This window comes from Natrix helvetica, assembly GCF_964273705.1.
Source record: "Natrix helvetica genome assembly, chromosome: Z".
NCBI classification, from domain to species: Eukaryota; Metazoa; Chordata; class Lepidosauria; order Squamata; family Natricidae; genus Natrix; species Natrix helvetica.
Window position 1 is genome coordinate 56,616,139 of NC_138554.1, and position 19,799 is coordinate 56,635,937.

A 19,799-nucleotide genomic window follows, 5' to 3' on the forward strand; every position below is an offset into this window, starting at 1 on the left:
CACACGTGATCCCATTCCCTGCCTTCCTGAGCGTGCTCCGCCGGCTCGCGCTCCGCAGTCCTCGAAAGCGACTGGGGAACGACGAGAACCTTCCTGCCTCTGCTGGACTTTGCGCAAGTCCAGCAGAGGCAGGAAGGTTCTCGTCGTTCCCCAGTCGCTTTTGTGGCTTTGTCATTGGGAGCGCCGACAACATTTCTGCCTCCGCAGCTTGCAGGCGTGGACAGACGGAGGTAGCCAGAGTGGCGCCGAGGCAGTCTGGCGGGCGAGCAACCGAGGACCTCCATCGCTCGCTCGCTCTTTCGTCCGCCCGGACCGCCTTGGCGTCGCTCTGGCTACATCCATCTGGCCGCGCCGGGAACTGCGGAGGCCGAAATGTTTTCGGCTCTCCCGGATGACGAAGCCACGAAAGCGACTGGGGAACGACGAGGCAGGAAGGTTCTCGTCGTTCCCCAGTCGCTTTCGTGGCTTCATCATCCAGGAGCGCTGACAATATTTCTGCCTCCGCAGCTTCTGGGCGCGGCTGGGCGGATGTATATAATATTATAATATTATATATATATAGAGAGAGAGTATATAATATTATATACTATTATTTCATGAAGAGAGGTGAGGCTCTGCCTCCCTTGCCTTCCCTGACCGCACGTCCTTACTTTGGAGAATAAATCAATCTCCTCATCTTTGTGACTTTTGTGAGTTCTGGAAAGTAGCTATCATGTCATGCCTTAATCTTTTTCTTTTAATTTTTTGTATTATAAATACATAAACATATTTACAAAAACATACACAATCTTTACATTTAATTATTTTCTTATTAGGCTGGACATGCTTTGTTCCGTTAGCCATTCATCACATGGTTTAGCCTCCAGTCTTCTTAACATCTTTGTTGCTCTGGACTATTTTTAGGGCCTCAACATGTTTTTTATATCTTAGTGACCAACCTTGACCCTGAGTATATAATAGAATAGAATTATTATATTCCATTCCATTTTGTTCCGTTCTGTTGTGTTGTGTTCTGTTTTACTCTACTCTACTCTACTCTACTCTACTCTACTCTACTCTACTCTACTCTACTCTACTCTATCCTTACTTGAGTGGTCTCCCCCCCTATTTTCTCTTAATAAGGCTTAAGAGCATGAGGAACCCATTGTCTTCTCTGCCTGGGCAATGAGCTGACACCTCGCAAGGCAGCATAGAAAGATGGGAAAGTTGATTTATATCAGAATAGGACAACTCTCCATGGCCAACTTGCCATGGGATAATTCAACAATTTAATTTATTTAAGATAATTTAAAAATATTTTAACTTTTGTCATTCACTTTTCATTTTGTCTCTCATTTGGCATCCTTTCCTTATTGCCACTATTTCTTCAATATTAGTGAAACTCTTGTCCCATGGCAAGTTGTCAACTTGGCCACAGCAAATTGTCCTAGACCCATCTATATAGGCCTGTTAAGGATAATCCAGCAGCTGTTTTTTCTGCAGGCTTCTCTTTGTAGTCCTCTTAAAGTATGAATATCAGATATATGAACAGGCAAAGAAGGACACAAAAAACCCGAAAAAGACAAATAGGTAAAATGATGAAACATTGTTTAACTTTCTTTACATCTGCAACAAAAGTAACAAAGAAAAATGCAAAAAACACAAAACAAAACCCAACCCTTAAGAATACCTGTATGAAACTACTTTTCCCAGCAACAAAAAGATTGGTTTTTCTGTTGCAATATTTTTCCAACAGATCTTTATTTTCACAATATGTGTTAGTCATATAGAATTGTCAACGATGTGCATTTCAAATTTCATAATGGAAACTTTTGATGAGTCATGTGATCTACAGACCATAGTGATCATAGATTTGAGAGAGATAGATTGAAGCAATTGCTGGAATCAGGAAATAAATTAAATAATGTGAATCATCAACTGCCAAATCTGTCAACAGACCAGGGAAAGAAACAAGCAAACAATTTACAAGGTTACAATAAATGAAAGTTTCAATGACTTATATGAAATAATAATAATAATAATAATAATAATAATAATAATAATAATAATAATAATAGGTGAGATTCACAGCCCTTGGGCTGGTTGGTAGCCTAACAGCTCGAGTCCTAACCAAGGACTAGGGACTGTTAAGATAACGTCGGAGGATATAAGTTGTTCCAAGTAGGGTGGTTTTTTTGTAGAGTCAGAATGTTCAAGTCAGGTAAATTTAGAATTTCCAAATAGTGAGGTAGCCCTTTAGGTATCCAAGTGCTGCAATTACAATCGGGACAACACATGATTTCTTTTTCCACAATCGCTCAACTTCAATTTGCAAGTCCCGGTATTTTGTGATTTTTTTTCTTGCTGTTTATCTTCAATTCGTGCATCACCAGGTATTGCAATATCAATGAACCATACTTTTTTCATTTCAACTATTGTTATGTCAGGTGTGTTGTAGGCCAAGTGCCTGTCTGGATTCTGAAGTCACACAAGATCTTGACTTTCTCATTCTCTAAAACCTTCTCAACCTGATGGTCCCAGTGGTTATTTTTTTACTCAAATCCAAACTTTTGGCACAATTTTCAGTGAATGATCTTAGCAACGTGGTCATGGCATTGTAAGTAGTCAGTTTGTGAAATTTTGCTGCACCCACTGATCAAGTGGTCGACTGTCTCATCTTTCTCATTACAGAGGCGACATTTTCTGTTGGTGGTAACATTTTGAATTTTTGCCTTCATGCAGTTTGTGACTAAAGCTTGTTCTTGAGTTGCCAAAATAAAGCCTTCTGTTTCTTTTTTCAGTACTCCTGATCTTAACCAGTTCCAAGTTAGGTTTTGGTCAGCTTTGCCTTCAATACTTTTCAAGTATTGGCCATGCATAGCTTTGCTTTTCCAATTTTCAGCTCGCTTCTCAATTATTTCTTTCTTATATTCAGCTTTTAACTTAGTTGTCTTCAAAAGGCCTCATTTATTTACTTCCTTAATCATTGGTTCTTCACTTTTCTGGATGTGATCATTCAAGCTGTGTCTTTACTTGTAGGAGTCCTCGACCACCCTCTGCTCTTGGTAGATATAATTGGTCAACATCACTTTTAGGGTGCAAAGCATGATTCATTGTCATAAGCTTCCTTGTTTTTCTGTCCAAATTGTCCAACTCTATCTGGGCCCAATCAATTATTCCTGCAGAGTATCGAATCACAGGTATAGCCCAGGTATTTATGGCTTTTATGATGTTTCCTCCACTCAGTTTGGACTTTAATATCTTGCGAATTCGTTGAATGTACTTGGCTGAGGTTAATTCCTTGACTTTATTATGCATTAAGTCAGAGGCCTCTAAAATAATAATAATAATAATAATAATAATAATAATAATAATAATAATAATAATAGTTGTTGTTGTTGTTGTTGTTGTTGTTGTTATCATCATCATCTAGAAAAATAACTAAAAAAAATAATGAAATATTGTGACCTGGCCATCGAAATTACATGGCTATGGATGAAGCATGTAACAGTGATATACATTGTCATTGGGGCACTTGGCACCATGTCCAAGAATTTTACAAGATACATCAACAAATTGCAGCTTCCTGCAATAACACCAGCAGAACTGGAAAAAACTGTGCTACTTGGAACATCTTATATTTTAAGAAGGTACTTGGTTGATACCTAGGATGCTGGCAGCAAACCGTATCAACCATTAGCACCAGTCAATGGTATTTGTGATGCATTTTTGAATGTTCAGTTGGCTGAGTTTCATGTTTAATGAATAAAGTATACTACTACTACTGCTGCTGCTGCTGCTGCTGCTGCTGCTACTACTACTACTAATACTACTAATACTAATAATACTAATAATACTAATAATACTAATAATACTACTAATACTACTAATACTACTAATACTACTAATACTACTAATACTACTAATACTACTAATACTAATACTACTAATAATACTAATAATACTAATAATACTAATAATAATAATATCCTCAAAAATTGAGACAATATTTGATTTTAAAGCTATGCCTTCTGGATAGAGGACATGAAAACAAAAAGGAGGACATGTCTTCTTTTTTCCAAACATCTGGTAACTATATCTTAAAGGAGACTTGACCTTTACTGATTGAAAAACTTGTACATAAATATCTTGTGAATTAATGTTGAGCTAAGACCTTTATAACTTTATAACAGAAATGAGAGACATATCCATGCTTGAAAAGCTGGCACTGGAGATGTTATGAAAAATTCTATAATATAATTGCAGTTTGCTCTCTACAGTCACTTTGTATCTTTACATACTCTTGAATTTCCAACTCCAGCTCCATAGAGTATGTGGAATCAACAAGATGTACCACTCTTATAGCTTTCATTGTTCTTTCAAGAACCATTTATCCACTGGATTCCTCTACAAGATGGCTATACAATAAGGAGACTTTTCTTCTGCTGATGATTTGCTAATTTTGCTGCCAAAGCTGGCTCTTTGCCGGTTCTTTGGCAGTGGGCCCTTTGGATTTGAATGGGACCATTAGGAATAACCCAAGATGGTTTATGGGCAATCATGTACCTACCTTGGGTGACGACTCTTGAAGATTACAGTTCTTAGTGGGAGCAGTGGAAAACCAGGTCATCCATCTTTTTCGTTTAGGCAAATCATTTTCACAAGTATCCCTGGGTATTAACTAAACCTTTTAAAGCTTTTGTTGTGCTTTGCTTCTTATCTCTAAAAGTTGACTAGCTGGTTGAATGCTGATTTATTTTAATACCCTACTGGATTTTATTTATTTCTTTTTTGTTCTTTTCCTTTGACTTTTCTGAAAAACCTTTGTTTGCCATAAGGAAAACATGGCAAATGGTGGAAATGTTTGGATCTGATTTACATCTATATTGGACTTTCACTACAGGGATTTTCACATTTAACTTGAAAAAAAAAAAGTGATTATTTTTTTTTCAAAAATCTTTTTTACCCTGGACTGAATCTGAAATATCTAAAAATATTCTTCTTGCTTCTGCATTCTGAGAAATATCTTCCCTGTCTCTGAGGAGTTTTAACTCTCCACTGCCAAGTAACACCAAAGCAACAATGCAGATTACAGAAGAGGGAAAGTGGCTCATAGTAAAAAGAAAAAAAAAACCATTTGGTAATATGTAAACCCAAATTGAAACTTTTAAAAACACTTTGACAAAATAATAATGATTGCAAAAAACATACAAATGCAAGTAACTGGATTTAAATTAGATTCACAAAAAAAAATTGATTTGAAAGTAGTAGATTCAGATGGAAAGAGATGCAAATGAATTGACTGAAGGGATTGCGCATGCCTTCCCAAAGTTCAGGTCTTGCACTTTTTTTACAATAGCTGAGATTGAATTGGTTTTCTCTAAGAAGACTGATGAAGTTTTGGGCATGGATTTATCATACTTAACTCGAAAACCATTTCGGTTGGATTTCTTGGGAAAGACAGATCGACTTTGGAGATTCTGTTTAACCAGACAACAATTGATAAGAGATGGTATTAAGGAACAATTATTGATATTTGATTCAGGATGAATCAGAGTTAGCTGTTGGGATGACTTGGAATAGATAAGAAGCTGTGGGTAAATTTTCTATGAGTTGAATATAGTAGTAGTTTGCTAACAGAGGGTTTTGATAGTTTACTTTTTGCTTTTGTTTGTTCATCTGTTATTCTACCTGTTAACTGTTTGGCCATTAATGTAATAGATAGATGACAGGTTAATAATTTGTAAACAGAATTAGAGGTTTGAAAAAAAATTGCTGGGCCTGTTTTGTAAAGGATGGGAAACTAATATTATAATATATTTATCAGTATTCAACTAGGGAGGGTAATATATGTATATGTGTTTGTGTTTTTAATGAAATTTTTAAATATTTTCCATCTTCATTTTTTTGTTTGCTTCTTATAATTTTTTTGAGTTGCTTAATTTTAATTGTTGAATAAAATAAAAAATTGTAAAAAAAAAATCTATCCACTGCAAGTTCCATTTTACCAGATACTCTGGGTATATGAGAAAAGCATATTTACTCTACTCTACGAGGTAAATATTGTATGTTTCTTTAGGATATATTTTCAAGATAAGTAGTATGAGTTTAGCAATATAATAATAAGCAATACTTCATATCTGGAGAAGAGAAGGCATGTAAGAGGAGTCATGAGCTATATATCCATTCTTTGGACATAATTTCCTGGGTCTGTGCCAGGGGCGGGTTGCTCCTGGTTTGCCCAGATCGGACAAATCAGTATTGGTGGCAGTGGGAGGCTCCACCCACCCACCCGGATGCTTTTGCGCATGTGGAGAAGCTTCTGCACATGCGTAGAAGCATCACACGTGCGCACATGAGCAAAACGATAGTTAAAAAAAAAAGGAAACCCACCACTGGTCTTTGCAACTACCAAATGAACCCAAGAAAAGATGCCGTTTCTTAGGAATAGAGTATCTTCTATAACTTCTCTGAAGCACATTCTCTACTTCAGATCCAACGTGTTGTACATCTGTAGAAGTCACACAAAACCAATTTAAAACTATATTCATATTAAGAAGTTTGTCTATTACATAATAGTCTTACTTTCTTTTTCTTTTTCTTTATGTAGTCTTGTCTTCTTTGTCTTCTTTTTTTAAAAGAATTATTATATTAGATATCTCTACATGGCTACGTGCTTCCTTCTTATTGTCTCTAATTATGGAATATGAAACAGCATTTCCTGACAAAACATTCTTCCACAAGTATTGATATAATTACAGCTTTCTTAAAATGCAGTGGACTTGATAAAAATAGAACTCTTATAAACCATATGTCTTACGAGTGCTAGAGAAAATCTAAAATTTCCATTGACATACTGTAAATTTCAGCTTCCCACTGGTCCCCAAGTCCCACACATGGATGCTTAAGGATAAAGGGTACAGGCCTCTTATGAACCTCTCACCTGTATGCCATCCTTGGGTGAGACGCTGGTGTAGACTCTGTCGGGCACTTTTGGCAATGAGAGCTGCCAGGTCCTCAAAGTTCAAAATAAACATGATGACAATTCCTTCTTCATTCTTTACAGGGACCACATCCACTAAACAATGAATGCGTGATGCTGCCATGAGAAAAAAATAAGTTGTATTAAGTTATAAATTAACAAAATCTGTATTTCAGTCTTTACCATATCAGAAGCAAATCATCTTGACTAAAATCATTTTATTCTGGCTAAGATTGGGTATAGTCTTAAAGATTAAAAAAAATAGCATTCTCTACTCCTTCCCACTGATCAAGTGACTTCTTTGTTGCGACTGCAAATAAAGTAATAAGATGTTCTCTAAATTTTTATACTGGTATAATGAAAGAACTGACAAATACAGCCATATTAGTTCTAGAGCCAAATCTCTTAGGAAGCTAGAATTCTATTTGTATACAGGACAACCTTATAAGATGAGATAAAATTGCTTCATGATCCACATAATGACCAGTAACTGGAAAGTGTTGCTTCCTCCAAATAGTTCACCATTGCCCTCAAAATACCCCATATTCAGATAAACAGTTCTGTCTTTTTCTGATCCATGTTACTTTTCCAATTTACAAAAGCAATGAAATTCGTAAGTCCATTCTATCTCCTTTGTATCCATAGTAATCCACAATGTAAAAAAGGCACAAAATTGTATATAAATACTTAAACATATATTTTTAACGTAATTTATCACAAGTTATGAATATAGTGCTAAACATATTTTTTCATGGGATTCTGTTCATACAGGAATTCACAAAAATTTAATCCCTTAAATATATGTAGACTTCATTGATATATAGAACAGGGATACAGAAATGGCATCCCATTTTAGATTAGAGGTGATGAACCAAATTGTTCAATGTCAATAGATGAGTTCATGACTGAAGTAATAGAGCGGACGTTCTGTCTTCCAGTGTCTGCCTTCCACAGTAAATTAATTTCCCCCATAAATTGTAATACACTTGTTTTTCATCTTATGAGTTGTTGTTGTTGTTGTTGTCGTCGTCCTCCTCCTCCTCCTCCTTCTTTCTCCTCCTCCTCCCCCTTCCCTCCTCCCTCTTCCAATAACACAATATGTGATGGATAAGACATAAGAGAGATACTAAAACTTCCTTGGAGAGGATATGTAATTCAAAACAATATAGACACTCAAAAATATTATACCTATCTCTAAGTAATGTTAATGTATGAAATGACTTTTTCTTAGAATATAGTAAGAAAAGATAAAGAGAGAATGCTCCTTTTATTATAAATGTGCCCTCCTAGATCAGCCTGACTTCTGTAAATGATGCTTAGTCTTGGTTGTGTAAGCAAATATTTCTTATTTCAGTTGATCTAAAGCAGTTGCTCAAAAACAAGGATTAGAGTATCATCTGCTACTAGTTAGTGCTGATTCCATACTTTCCTTGGCAGATTTTCTTATCTCTTCCATCACTTGTGCAACAGTAGATGAGATTGCTTCATTCCACACAGTTTGCAAGGGCTCAGGTTCTTATAATCAGGAGCAGATGGTCAGTGTCTCAGAATTTCAAAACCTATAGTGACGTCAGTTACATGTTTTTGCTGTGTGTGTGTGTGTGTGTGTGTGTGTGTGTGTGAGAGAGAGAGAGAGAGAGAGAGAGAGAGAGAGACAGACAGACAGACAGACAGACAGGCACAGAGACAGGCGCAGAGAGAAAGAGACAGAGAGACAGAGAGACAGATATAGAGAGATAAGAGACAGAGAAATGAGAGGGAACAGAGAATGGAATAATGTAACTCAATGGAATAAAAGTCTGGGATTCAATTAAAAGAAGATATTAAAGGATTATAAAGTATCAAATCAGAAATTTTCTAAATAGTTTATTTCTTGTTTTAGCTAAAAGTTACAATAGAAATTTAGGCATCCTCAAAGATACAAAAATAGTACATATTATTGGCATTCAACTATCTGCCAGCAGAGGCACTACTTTCAGAAAATAACTGATGAAATTGTTCATCCAAGATTTTGAAAACCTTTGTTATACTCACTTATCCAGTCATTCCTGTTCTAACCTGAGAAGGAAGATTCATTCATATTCATATTCATATTCATATTCATATTCATATTCATATTCATATTCGTATTCGTATTCGTATTCGTATTCATATTCATATTCATATACATATACATATACATATACATATACATATACATATACATATACATATATATATATATATGCTGTTTTTGTTGTATTCGGGTCTTTTCCCGTGTAAGATTGAGATTGTCTTTGCAACGTTTCAGCGAGATCGCACTCGCCATCTTCAGGCTGTGGTCTTTGGCTTAAAGTGTGACTGGAGCTGCCATCTTTCTGTATATCTTGGTAGGAGGGGGTGGAGTGCTGGCTTTTTTTCAGTAGGTGGAATGATTGGTTGTGTGGTTGTATCATGATTGGTAGATTGGTGCTGATTGGTGCTGGCTGTGTGTTCGTTGTTCTTTTGTATTGCAACGGCCTGGATGGTGGGTGGTGTTCGTTTGTTGGCTAGGGCTGGTTTCCAGATGTTTGGTAGGTGGGAGGTATGAATAAACGTGATGATGTGTTTTGTGATATCCTGAGTCCTGTGCAGCAACATCCTGGGAGGTTGGCTGCATTGTAACATCCTGAGCCTTTGCATTGTAACCTCCTGAGTTCTGTGATGTAATGTCCTGAGCAGATGGCTGTGATGTAACATCCTGGACTTTGGTTTGGCTCCGAGTTTGCGGTCTGGCCATGTGTTCATGGCGTGTGTCAGTTTGCTTTGTGTGGGGGTCAGAGGGGGGTGCAGCAGTTAGTGATGCCACCGTGGTTTGGCTTCTGGATGGTGGTTGCATTTCGTCTATGGGATGGGTCTGGTGAGGGTGATTGGTGGTTGCGTCCTGTGTTGTTCTGGGTCCGGTGTCAGTTTTCATGGCTGGGACTTGTTTGTTGACTAGGGCTAATTACAACACAAAAGACTAATGGGCACACAGCTAGTACCTCAGCCACACAGGATGTTACGAAACAGCCGACCGATCTGCATACATCAACTCCATCAACTAATCAACCATCAACAACACAGCCAACCAACCCACTTACAGCAAAAAGCCAGCACTCTACCCCCCACCAATATTTGTAGAAAGACAGCAGCTCCAATCATGCTTTGCTCGCACAAGCACAAAGCCGAAGGCACCAGCCTGAAGATGGCGAGTGGGACCTCGTCGAAACATTGCCAAGATACTCTCAATCTTACATGGGAAAAGACCCAAATACGCCAATACACAGCACACACTTCCAGCCCCTCTGCTTCCTCCCTCTTCCTGGATTCACTCAGACTGGAAATGAACTATTTCACCCATCCTATATTTCAGTTCAGTATATAAAATGAGTTTCTGTAATCTATTTAATTGAACCATACAGGAAGTTAGACTCTAAATAAACAAGTATATATACAGTATATGCAAACATTCATATTCCTACTGGAAGATTGTATGTTCAACTTTTTAATTGTGTGTACATAATGTTTGATGTTCGCAGAGTCACAATTCCCTGCCCACCCAATCCATCATCTTTAGCGTCTAGCATATAAAACACACAGAACAAGGTGCTATCTCACACCATCACTTCATTTTTTTAATAGCTTTGTAAATTTGTTATGATAGTCAGCCAGCCAAGTGATAAAGAGTATTTGTAATACTGGAATTTCACATGACAGACAACATTTGGCAAGTAAATGGGCTAGGTGTGCAATAGGTCTTTGCTGAATTCCGGAGATCATATAGTGATATTTTTAAAAAATAAATAAATTCTCTTTCATAAATTAAGGCACAAAGAAGAGGAAATAGAATAGCCATTCCCATTTTCTATAACTCTGTTTTATCATGATTGCCAAACTATTATCAATCAATAGATGTATGTGTTCTTTACACTAAAGCTTATTACACAAATATTATTTCACAAGTAAATAGAACAAGGATTAAAATGATGGTTACACACACACACACACACAAATAACAGCACAGATCCCTATTACAAAGAAGCAATGCTCGTCCTCACATGCATAAAATCACCAAACTTTAGCAATTCCTCTCTCCTTTTTGCTAATAATTCTGTAAAAGTGATGACTCAGAAACTCAAAATATAAGGGATATGAAACCACAAATATCATCCTCTTCCTCCAATTTTGCTGACATTTTTTCTTCCTTTATTTATAAATATGTTCTTTCTTTTCTTGACTCGCTAGGCAATATAGTTCAAATGATACCCAGTAACTTCAATAGTAAAATATGCCCAAATCCTTGAACAGTAATCCTTTAATGGGCTTTTCCATAATACTGAAGCATATAATCGCTATTTCAGCCTGACCATTTCATTCTTCCAGAAATGCTTCTAGCATAATATTTTGATTCCACTGATGATCAGGTTTTAATTCTCCACAGTATTTGAAATATCCCTGAGACTTTCCTTTAACATATGCCTCCAGAGGGAGACTGGACCCATTAGAGTGGTCTGTCCTTGCGGACGGATAGACTTAAATGGCTTCCAGAGGAACTAGGGGATATCCCGAAGGATTTGCTGCATAGTTCTGCCAAACCTTAATAATGGCATGGAACCAAAAGGCCGCTGAGTCTTTGGATAGAATTGTCCCTATGTGGGTCTCATTACCCTTCATTCCCATGATTCCCACTTAACAGTTCCTAGGTCCTTGGTTAGGACTTGAGTTGTTGAGCTACTAACCAGCCCAAAGACTGTAAATCTCATCAAATATTAAACAACAACAACAACAACAACAACCCCTTCAGGGAGCTTTACCTTGTCGTGGTGGAGGGGCTTGCCCACTCTAGTGATCCTAAGGGCTATGCTGAACAGGTGCAACCATATCAGACAGGTCTTAGTGAAGGGCCAGACAAAGTTTGCTCCACAACCCATTCAAACATGGTGAATACGAGAAAAATGAAATTTATGCCAGCTGAACCGTCGCCCGAATCAACAAGGGTTCTGTTGGATGCTATGGCTCCTGGACATTCTGTGCAAAATTTGCTACAGGACTCAGCTCCCTCTGCTAGGCAACCAGGGCATGGAGCTGACAAGCTACTGGAAAAAAAAGCAAAAAAGCGAAAAATCTGGACTAGGGAAGAAAACATCTCTATTATGGAAGCTTACTATCAGTCTGAGCCAGAAAAACGTGGATTTCAAAAACGAATGTATCAGATTTGGAAGGTGAACCACACGGACTGTGATATCAGTGAACAAAGGCTAATGGACCAACGACGTGTAATTCTGAGCCACAAATTTTTCACTACAGCAGAATTAACAGGCATCGCAGAAAAAGCAATTAATGATCTGAGTATTCCAACAAAGAAGAGTAACATCAAGAATGATTTGCAGACTGAAAAGCAAATTGAGAAAGAAAGGGAGGAAGAGGCTGCTGAAATGGATGAAGATAAAGAACAAGGAGGCACTGAAGAGCAAGCACCAACAGATAGTGCTCAATTAGCTGAGAAAATGAAGAATCAAATGGAAGATGCTGAAAGAACACGTTTGCCAAAGCTGAACCAAGTGAACTGGAAAGAATTGAGAAACGTAGTAAAAAAGGTCAATGAGGCTGTGCAAACCATTCAAACCACTACATTAGCTGAAACAAACCAGCTGATGTATGCAGCAGCCTTCATAACCACCAAAGAATTGAGTTTGAAAATACAAAGGAACTAAAGAGGCAAGAAAGGGAAGCCTAAATGGAAAATTTGGTTGGAATTGAAGATCAAAAAATTTCATGGAGACCTGAGCAACTTGAAGAACTAGGGCAAGGTCAGCTAAAGAACAAGCAGGTCAAAAGCAGCCTGGAAGCAAGATACGATTTGGAGAATAAGGAGATTATGATAGTAATTGAAGAGCTGAAGCAGAGGGTTGTTGCCATTGCTGAAAAGATTAAACGGTATGAAAATCAAGTAACTCAGTTCAAGGAAAACTCACAGTTCAGAGCAAATCAACACCAGTTTTATAATAGCTTAGAAAGTGGAGATGGAGTAACAACAAATGAAAAGCCTGATAAAGAGAAAGCTCTGAAATTCTGGAAGAATTTGTGAGAAAACAACAAGAAGCACAACAGAATTGCAAAATGGATCAAGCAGGTTGAGGATTCTATTAAAGTGCATAAAATGGAAGATGTGAAAATAACAAAAGAAATGGTGCAAAGGTAGTCAAGAAAAGTGAAGAATTGGAGTGCAACTGGACCAGATGAGCTACATGGTTTCTGGCTAAAGGCAGTTACAAGTATGCACGAAAGATTTGTGGCCCAAATGAACCAGATCTTAAAAACACCTGACAATGTTGAATACAATGATGACAACTGGAAGGACATTTTTTATCCAAAAAGATAAAGAAAAAGGAAAGGACCCTGGAAACTATAGGCTAATGACCTGTTTGCCAACAACATACAAGCTCCTTACTGGTATCATTGCAAACCAAATTTACGGATACTTGGAAAGAAATGACTTGCTTCCTGTAGAACAGAAAGGATGCTGCAAAAATTCAAGAGGAGCAAAGGACCAACTGCTGATAGACAAGCTAATCCTAAAGAATTCAAAGAAAAGACAAACCAAGCTGTTCATGGCTTGGATAGACTATAAGAAAGCATTTGATTCAGTTCCCCACAGCTGGATCAAGAAATGCCTAAAAATCTTTGGCATTAGCAGCAACATACAAAAATTAATGGAAACTTCAATGAACCTCTGGAAAACGAAGCTTATGGCTAATGGAGAAGAACTGGGTGAAGTTGAAATTAAGTGAGGCATTTCCAGGGTGATTCTCTTTCACCCCTACTTTTTATACTCTCAATGCTACCACTGACAATCATTTTGAAGAAGGTGAACTGTGGATACGAACTTGCAAAGAAAGGACTGAAAATTTCACACTTAGTGTACATGGATGATTTGAAGCTGTTTGGTAAAACAAAAGCTGAACTGAATTTATTAATTGAAAGCACAAAAGAATTTAGCCAAGACATTGGTATTCAGTTTGGAATGGACAAATGTGCAACAATGGCAACCAAGGCAGGGAAGTCCTAGAAGATAATGGAATACAACTTGGGAATGAAGAAATGATAACAGTAGTAAAAACAGAAGAAGGCTACAAGTACTTGGGGATCTTAGAGGCCTCTGACTTAATGCATAATAAAGTCAAGGAATTAAACTCAGCCAAGTACATTCGACAAATTCACAAGATATTACAGTCCAAACTGAGTGGAGGAAACATCATCTATATAAATAAAAATGTAATGTTTGTTTGTTCAAAATCTCAAATCTCCAAACGTTCTTCACCAATTGCTTTGAAATTTTGACACAATGTTGCATTTGAATACGCACATGTTTTTATATATGTTTATTATATAGATATCACACCTGTGACAGGTAAAAACATGTTTTTTGTAAAAACATGGTTTTTTGAAAACCAGCGCCATCTGTTGGACATAAAAGCAAGACACACTATACCATAGCGTTCATTTCTTGAGTATAGTATATTCGGAACAGTTCGGCCTCTCTCCAGCTTCGTCCCGATGGTCCCTTTATATGTGTGGCTGGGCCTAGGCTGCACCCTTTCCCCTTTCCACTCCTCCTCCAACGAGCTTCGCCATTTCCACCAAGGGGAGCTGAAGCTTTCGGCCTCCCCCTCCCCTCTCTCTCCTCCCCTCCCGCCAGGCCTTTGCTGTCTGCAGCGGGGCAGCAGATGCCCCATCCCTCGGCCTCCTCCTCCCACCCTTAAGCCGGCCTCCCCCCGCCCAGCCCAGTGGGCTATACCTGGGCTATACCTGTAATTCGATACTCTGCAGGAATAATTGACTGGGCACAGATAGAGTTGGACAATTTGGACAGAAAAACAAGGAAGCTTATGACAATGAATCATGCTTTGCACCCTAAAAGTGATGTTGACCGAGTGTATCTACCAAGAGCAGAGGGTGGTTGAGGACTCCTACAAGTAAAGCAGACTGTGGAAGAAGAAAGACACAGCTTGAATGATTATATCCAGAAAAGTGAAGAACCAATGATTAAGGAAGTAAATAAAGGAAGCCTTTTGAAGACAACTAAGTTAAAAGCTGAATATAAGAAAGAGGTAATTGAGAAGCGAGCAGAAAATTGGAAAAGCAAAGCTATGCATGGCTAATACTTAAAAAGTATTGAAGGCAAAGCTGACCAAAAACTAACTTGGAACTGGTTAAGATCAGGAGTACTGAAAAAAGAAACAGAAGGCTTTATTTTGGCAGCTCAAGAACAAGCCTTAGCCACAAACTGCATTTCTCTGTAATGAGAAATTTAATTTAATTTAATTTAATTTTTAATTTAATTTAATGCTTCTAGACCACCCCCTCTCCCGAAAGGGACTCGGGGCGGTGTACAGTTCATACAAAATATATCAGATACAATAAAATTAAGTATGTACAGTTGACAGTTGACATGGAGGAGGTTAGAATGACATTAAAAGAACTGTACAAAGCAGATTAAAATAAGTTCAAACCCCTAAAAACAAATACAGTGAATTAAAAAACCCCTAAAATAACCAGATATAGTGCGTTTGCCAGGAGGGACAGTTGAATTATGCCAGGCCTGCTAATCGGAACAGGTGAGTCTTCAGTTTTTGCCGGAAGGAGCGGAGGTCAGAAGTGGTTCTAATGTCGGGGGGGAGGTCATTCCAGAGGGTTGGGCCCATCACAGAGAAGGCCCTACTCCTTGGTGTCGCCCGCCGGCATTGTCCAGTGGATGGCACCAGGAGAAGTCCCTCCCTGTGTGAGCGTATTGGCCGCAGGGATGTATGTGGGAGGATGCGATCCCGCAAGTAACTAGGTCCCGTGCCATGGAGCGCTTTAAAGATGGTAATCAGCACCTTGAAACGCACCCGGAAAACCACAGGTAGCCAATGCAGCTCGCGCAGGAGAGGTGTTATGTGGGAGTACCTCGTACTCCCCATCACAGCCCGCGCGGCTGCATTCTGAACTAACTGCAGTCTCCGGGCGCGTCCCAAGGGCAGCCCCATGTAGAGAGCGTTGCAGTAATCCAGGCAGGACGTCACCAGCGCAAGATGAGACAGTTGACTACTTGATCAGCGGGTGCAGCAAAATTTCACAAACTGACTACCTACAATGCCATGACCGCGTTGCTAAGATTATTCACTGGAAATTGTGCCAAAAGTTTGGATTTGAGTACAGCAAAAACCACTGGGACCATCAGTTTGATAAGGTTTTAGAGAATGAGAAAGGCAAAATCTTGTGGGACTTCAGAATCCAGACTGACAGGCACTTGGCCTACAACACACCTGACATAACAATAATTGGAAAGAAAAAAGTATGGTTCATTGACATTGCAATACCTGGTGATGCATGAATTAAAGATAAGCAGCAAGAAACAAATCACAAAATACCGGGACTTGCAAATTGAGGTTGAGCGACTGTGGAAAAAGAAATCATGTGTTGTCCCAATTGTAATTGGAGCCCTTGGAGCAAATTGAGGTTGAGCGACTGTGCGACTGTGGAAAAAGAAATCATGTGTTGTCCCAATTGTAATTGGAGCCCTTGGAGCAATACCTAAAGGGCTACCTCGTTATTTGGAAATTCTAAATTTACCTGACTTGAACATTCTGACTCTACAAAAAAACCACCCTACTTGGAGCAACTTATATCCTCCAATGTTACCTTAACAGTTCCTAGTCCCTGGTTAGGACTCGAGCTGTTAGGCTACCAACCAGCCCCAAAGGCTGTGAATCTCACCAAAGATTAACCAAATAATAATAATAATAGTTAGGAAAATTTTGAAATCTAAATTAAATGGTGGAAATACAATCAAGGCCATAAATACCTGGGCAATACCAGTTATAAGATACACAGCTGGTATAGTTAACTGGACACAAGCTGATTTGGACATTTTGGACCGAAAAACCAGGAAACTAATGACAATGCACTACAGTTTACATCCACGTGGTGACACTGATAGACTATACCTGCCCCGAAAATCAGATGGCAGAGGATTATTACAAGTGAAGCAAATAGTTGAAGAAGAAAAACATGCACTAGCTGATTATTTAAAAGAAAGTCAAGAACATCTATTAATCGAAGTAAAGAACAAAAATCTACTGAAGGCCCAACAGACGAAACAAGAATACAGAAAAGATGTGATAAAATCAAGAATGGAGAGTTGGCAGAACAAAGCCTTACATGGTCAATTTCTGGAAAAAATAAAAGATAAAGTGGACAGTGAAAAAACTTGGTTATGGTTAACAACAGGTACATTAAAGAAAGAAACAGAGTCACTAATCCTGGCTGCGCAAGAACAAGCTATCCGAACAAATGCCATTAAGGCCAAAATCGAAAAATCCTCTGATGATGCCAAATGCAGACTCTGCAAAGAAGTTGATGAAACTGTTGACCACATACTCAGCTGCTGTAAAAAAATCGCGCAGACTGATTATAAATTGCGGCACAATTGAGTAGCACAAATGATCCACTGGAATTTGTGCAAAAATTATAATATTAAAACAACAACAAACTGGTGGGAACATAAGCCTGAAAAAGTCACCGAAAATCAGATGGTCAAGATCCTGTGGGATTTTCGTATACAAACAGACAAAGTACTAGCGTATAACACACCAGACATCACACTGGTTGAGAAAAAGAAGGTTACAATCATAGACATCGCAATACCAGGTGATAGCAGGGTTGAGGAGAAGGAACATGAAAAAGTCGCGAAATACCAGGACTTAAAAATTGAAATCCAACGATTATGGCACAAACCAGCTGTGGTAATTCCAATGGTAATCGGCACACTGGGTGCTATTTCAAAAGCACTGGAATTACATTTAAAACAGTTAAAACTTGACAAAATCACCATCAGTCAAATGCAAAAAGCTGCACTGCTTGGATCTGCACGTATATTACGAAAATACGTTACGATGTCCTAGGCCCCTGGGTGGGGCCCGACTAGTAATCAATGCCAAATCCGGCGAATCAACTGGCCGCTGTGATGCAATCGTATAGTAATAATAATAATAATAATAATAATAATAATAATAATAATAATAATAATAATGATGATGATGATGATGATGATGATGATGATGATGATGATGATAATAATAATAATTCATTTCTGGAAAAAATAAAAGATAAAGTGGACAGTGAAAAAACTTGGTTATGGTTAACAACAAGTACATTAAAGAAAGAAACAGAGTCACTAATCCTGGCTGTGCAAGAACAAGCTATCCGAACAAATGCCATTAAGGCCAAAATCGAAAAATCCTCTGATGATGCCAAATGCAGACTCTGCAAAGAAGTTGATGAAACTGTTGACCACATACTCAGCTGCTGTGAAAAAATCACGCAGACTGATTATAAATTGCAGCACAATTCAGTAGCACAAATGATCCACTGGAATTTGTGCAAAAATTATAATATTAAAACAACAACAAACTGGTGGAACATAAACCTGAAAAAATCACCGAAAATCAGATGGTCAAGATCCTATGGGATTTTCGTATACAAACGGACAAAATACTGGCACATAACACACCAGACATCACACTGGTTGAGAAAAATAAGGTTACAATCATAGGCATCGCAATACCAGGTGATAGCAGGGTCGACGAGAAGGAACATGAAAAAATCTCAACATACCAGGACTTAAAAATTGAAATTCAACGATTATGGCACAAACCAGCGGTGGTAATTCCAGTGGTAATCGGCACACTGGGTGCTATTCCAAATGCACTGGAATTACATTTAAAACAGTTAAAAATTGACAAAATCACCATCAGTCAAATGCAAAAGGCCGCACTGCTTGGATCTGCACACCTATTACGAAAATACGTTACGACGTCCTAGGCCCCTGGGTGGGGCCCGACTAGTAATTAATGCCAAATCCGGCAAAACAACTGGCCGCTGTGATACAATCGTATAGTAGTAGTAGTAATAATAATAATAATAATAATTTATTCCCTTCCTTCATAGAATCTTATTTCACTGTAATCCTTTCTATGTTCAATAAGAAATTCAGTTGTTATTAGAATAACAAAAGAGACATAGCATCATCACACCTCAAATTCTACTGGTTTTGGTGTTAGTATAATTTCCCCAAAAGTGAATGGGTCTTACAATTCAAAGCTGCAATGCTGCTGATATCAATCTAATACCTTTTGCCTGTCCTCTCCCAAATATGGACTCCAATTAATACCAATGAATTCAAATTAAATTTACACTAAATATCAATAATAAAATCAATCCATAAAATCATTGCAACTGTAGAAAAATAAGAGCATATTAATGAACAAGCATTAAAACAGCTGATATAACAAGCCAACAAAACAAAGAAAAGATGGAGATAACATAGGAAACTGTACATAGGAAAGTTCCAAAATAGGATGAAACTGCTACCAAACAGGCAGTTTCCCTTGATGACTCCAGCTTCACCTCAGTTGACATAAAGATTGTGTTCCTTCTGGCACTTAACAACTGAACAATCATTCCTTGACAACAGTTTTTCTCATTTTCACCACACCACTGCCTTTATTTCATCCCCAACCTATGAAGGAGGGTGAGTTTTAAGTTGTCTCAGTTTTCTAATATTACACAATATTTTCCCTTTTATTCGGTTCAATAAAAGTTTTAAGTACATAAAATCTCTTAGTTTACCCATATATACTTGTATATACGTGTATATAAGAGCCATGGTGGTTAGACTGCAGTACTGCAGGCTACTACTGCTGACTGCCAGCTGCCTGCAACTTGGCAGTTCGAATCTTGCAGGCTCAAGGTTGACTCAGTCTTCCATCCCTCTGAAATCAGTAAAACGAGGACC

At 38.1% G+C, this 19,799-nt stretch overlaps 1 protein-coding gene across 2 annotated transcripts in view; it reads right to left on the bottom strand.

Annotated features, from left to right (window-relative positions):
* Positions 1–19,799, bottom strand: part of KCNH6 (potassium voltage-gated channel subfamily H member 6) — a 120,998-nt gene that overhangs the window by 46,273 nt on the left and 54,926 nt on the right. For both annotated transcript variants that reach the window (XM_081970834.1, XM_081970835.1), the window contains exon 3: positions 6,923–7,078. In XM_081970834.1, the coding sequence (XP_081826960.1) occupies positions 6,923–7,078 (156 nt within the window). The remainder of the gene's footprint in view (positions 1–6,922; positions 7,079–19,799) is intronic.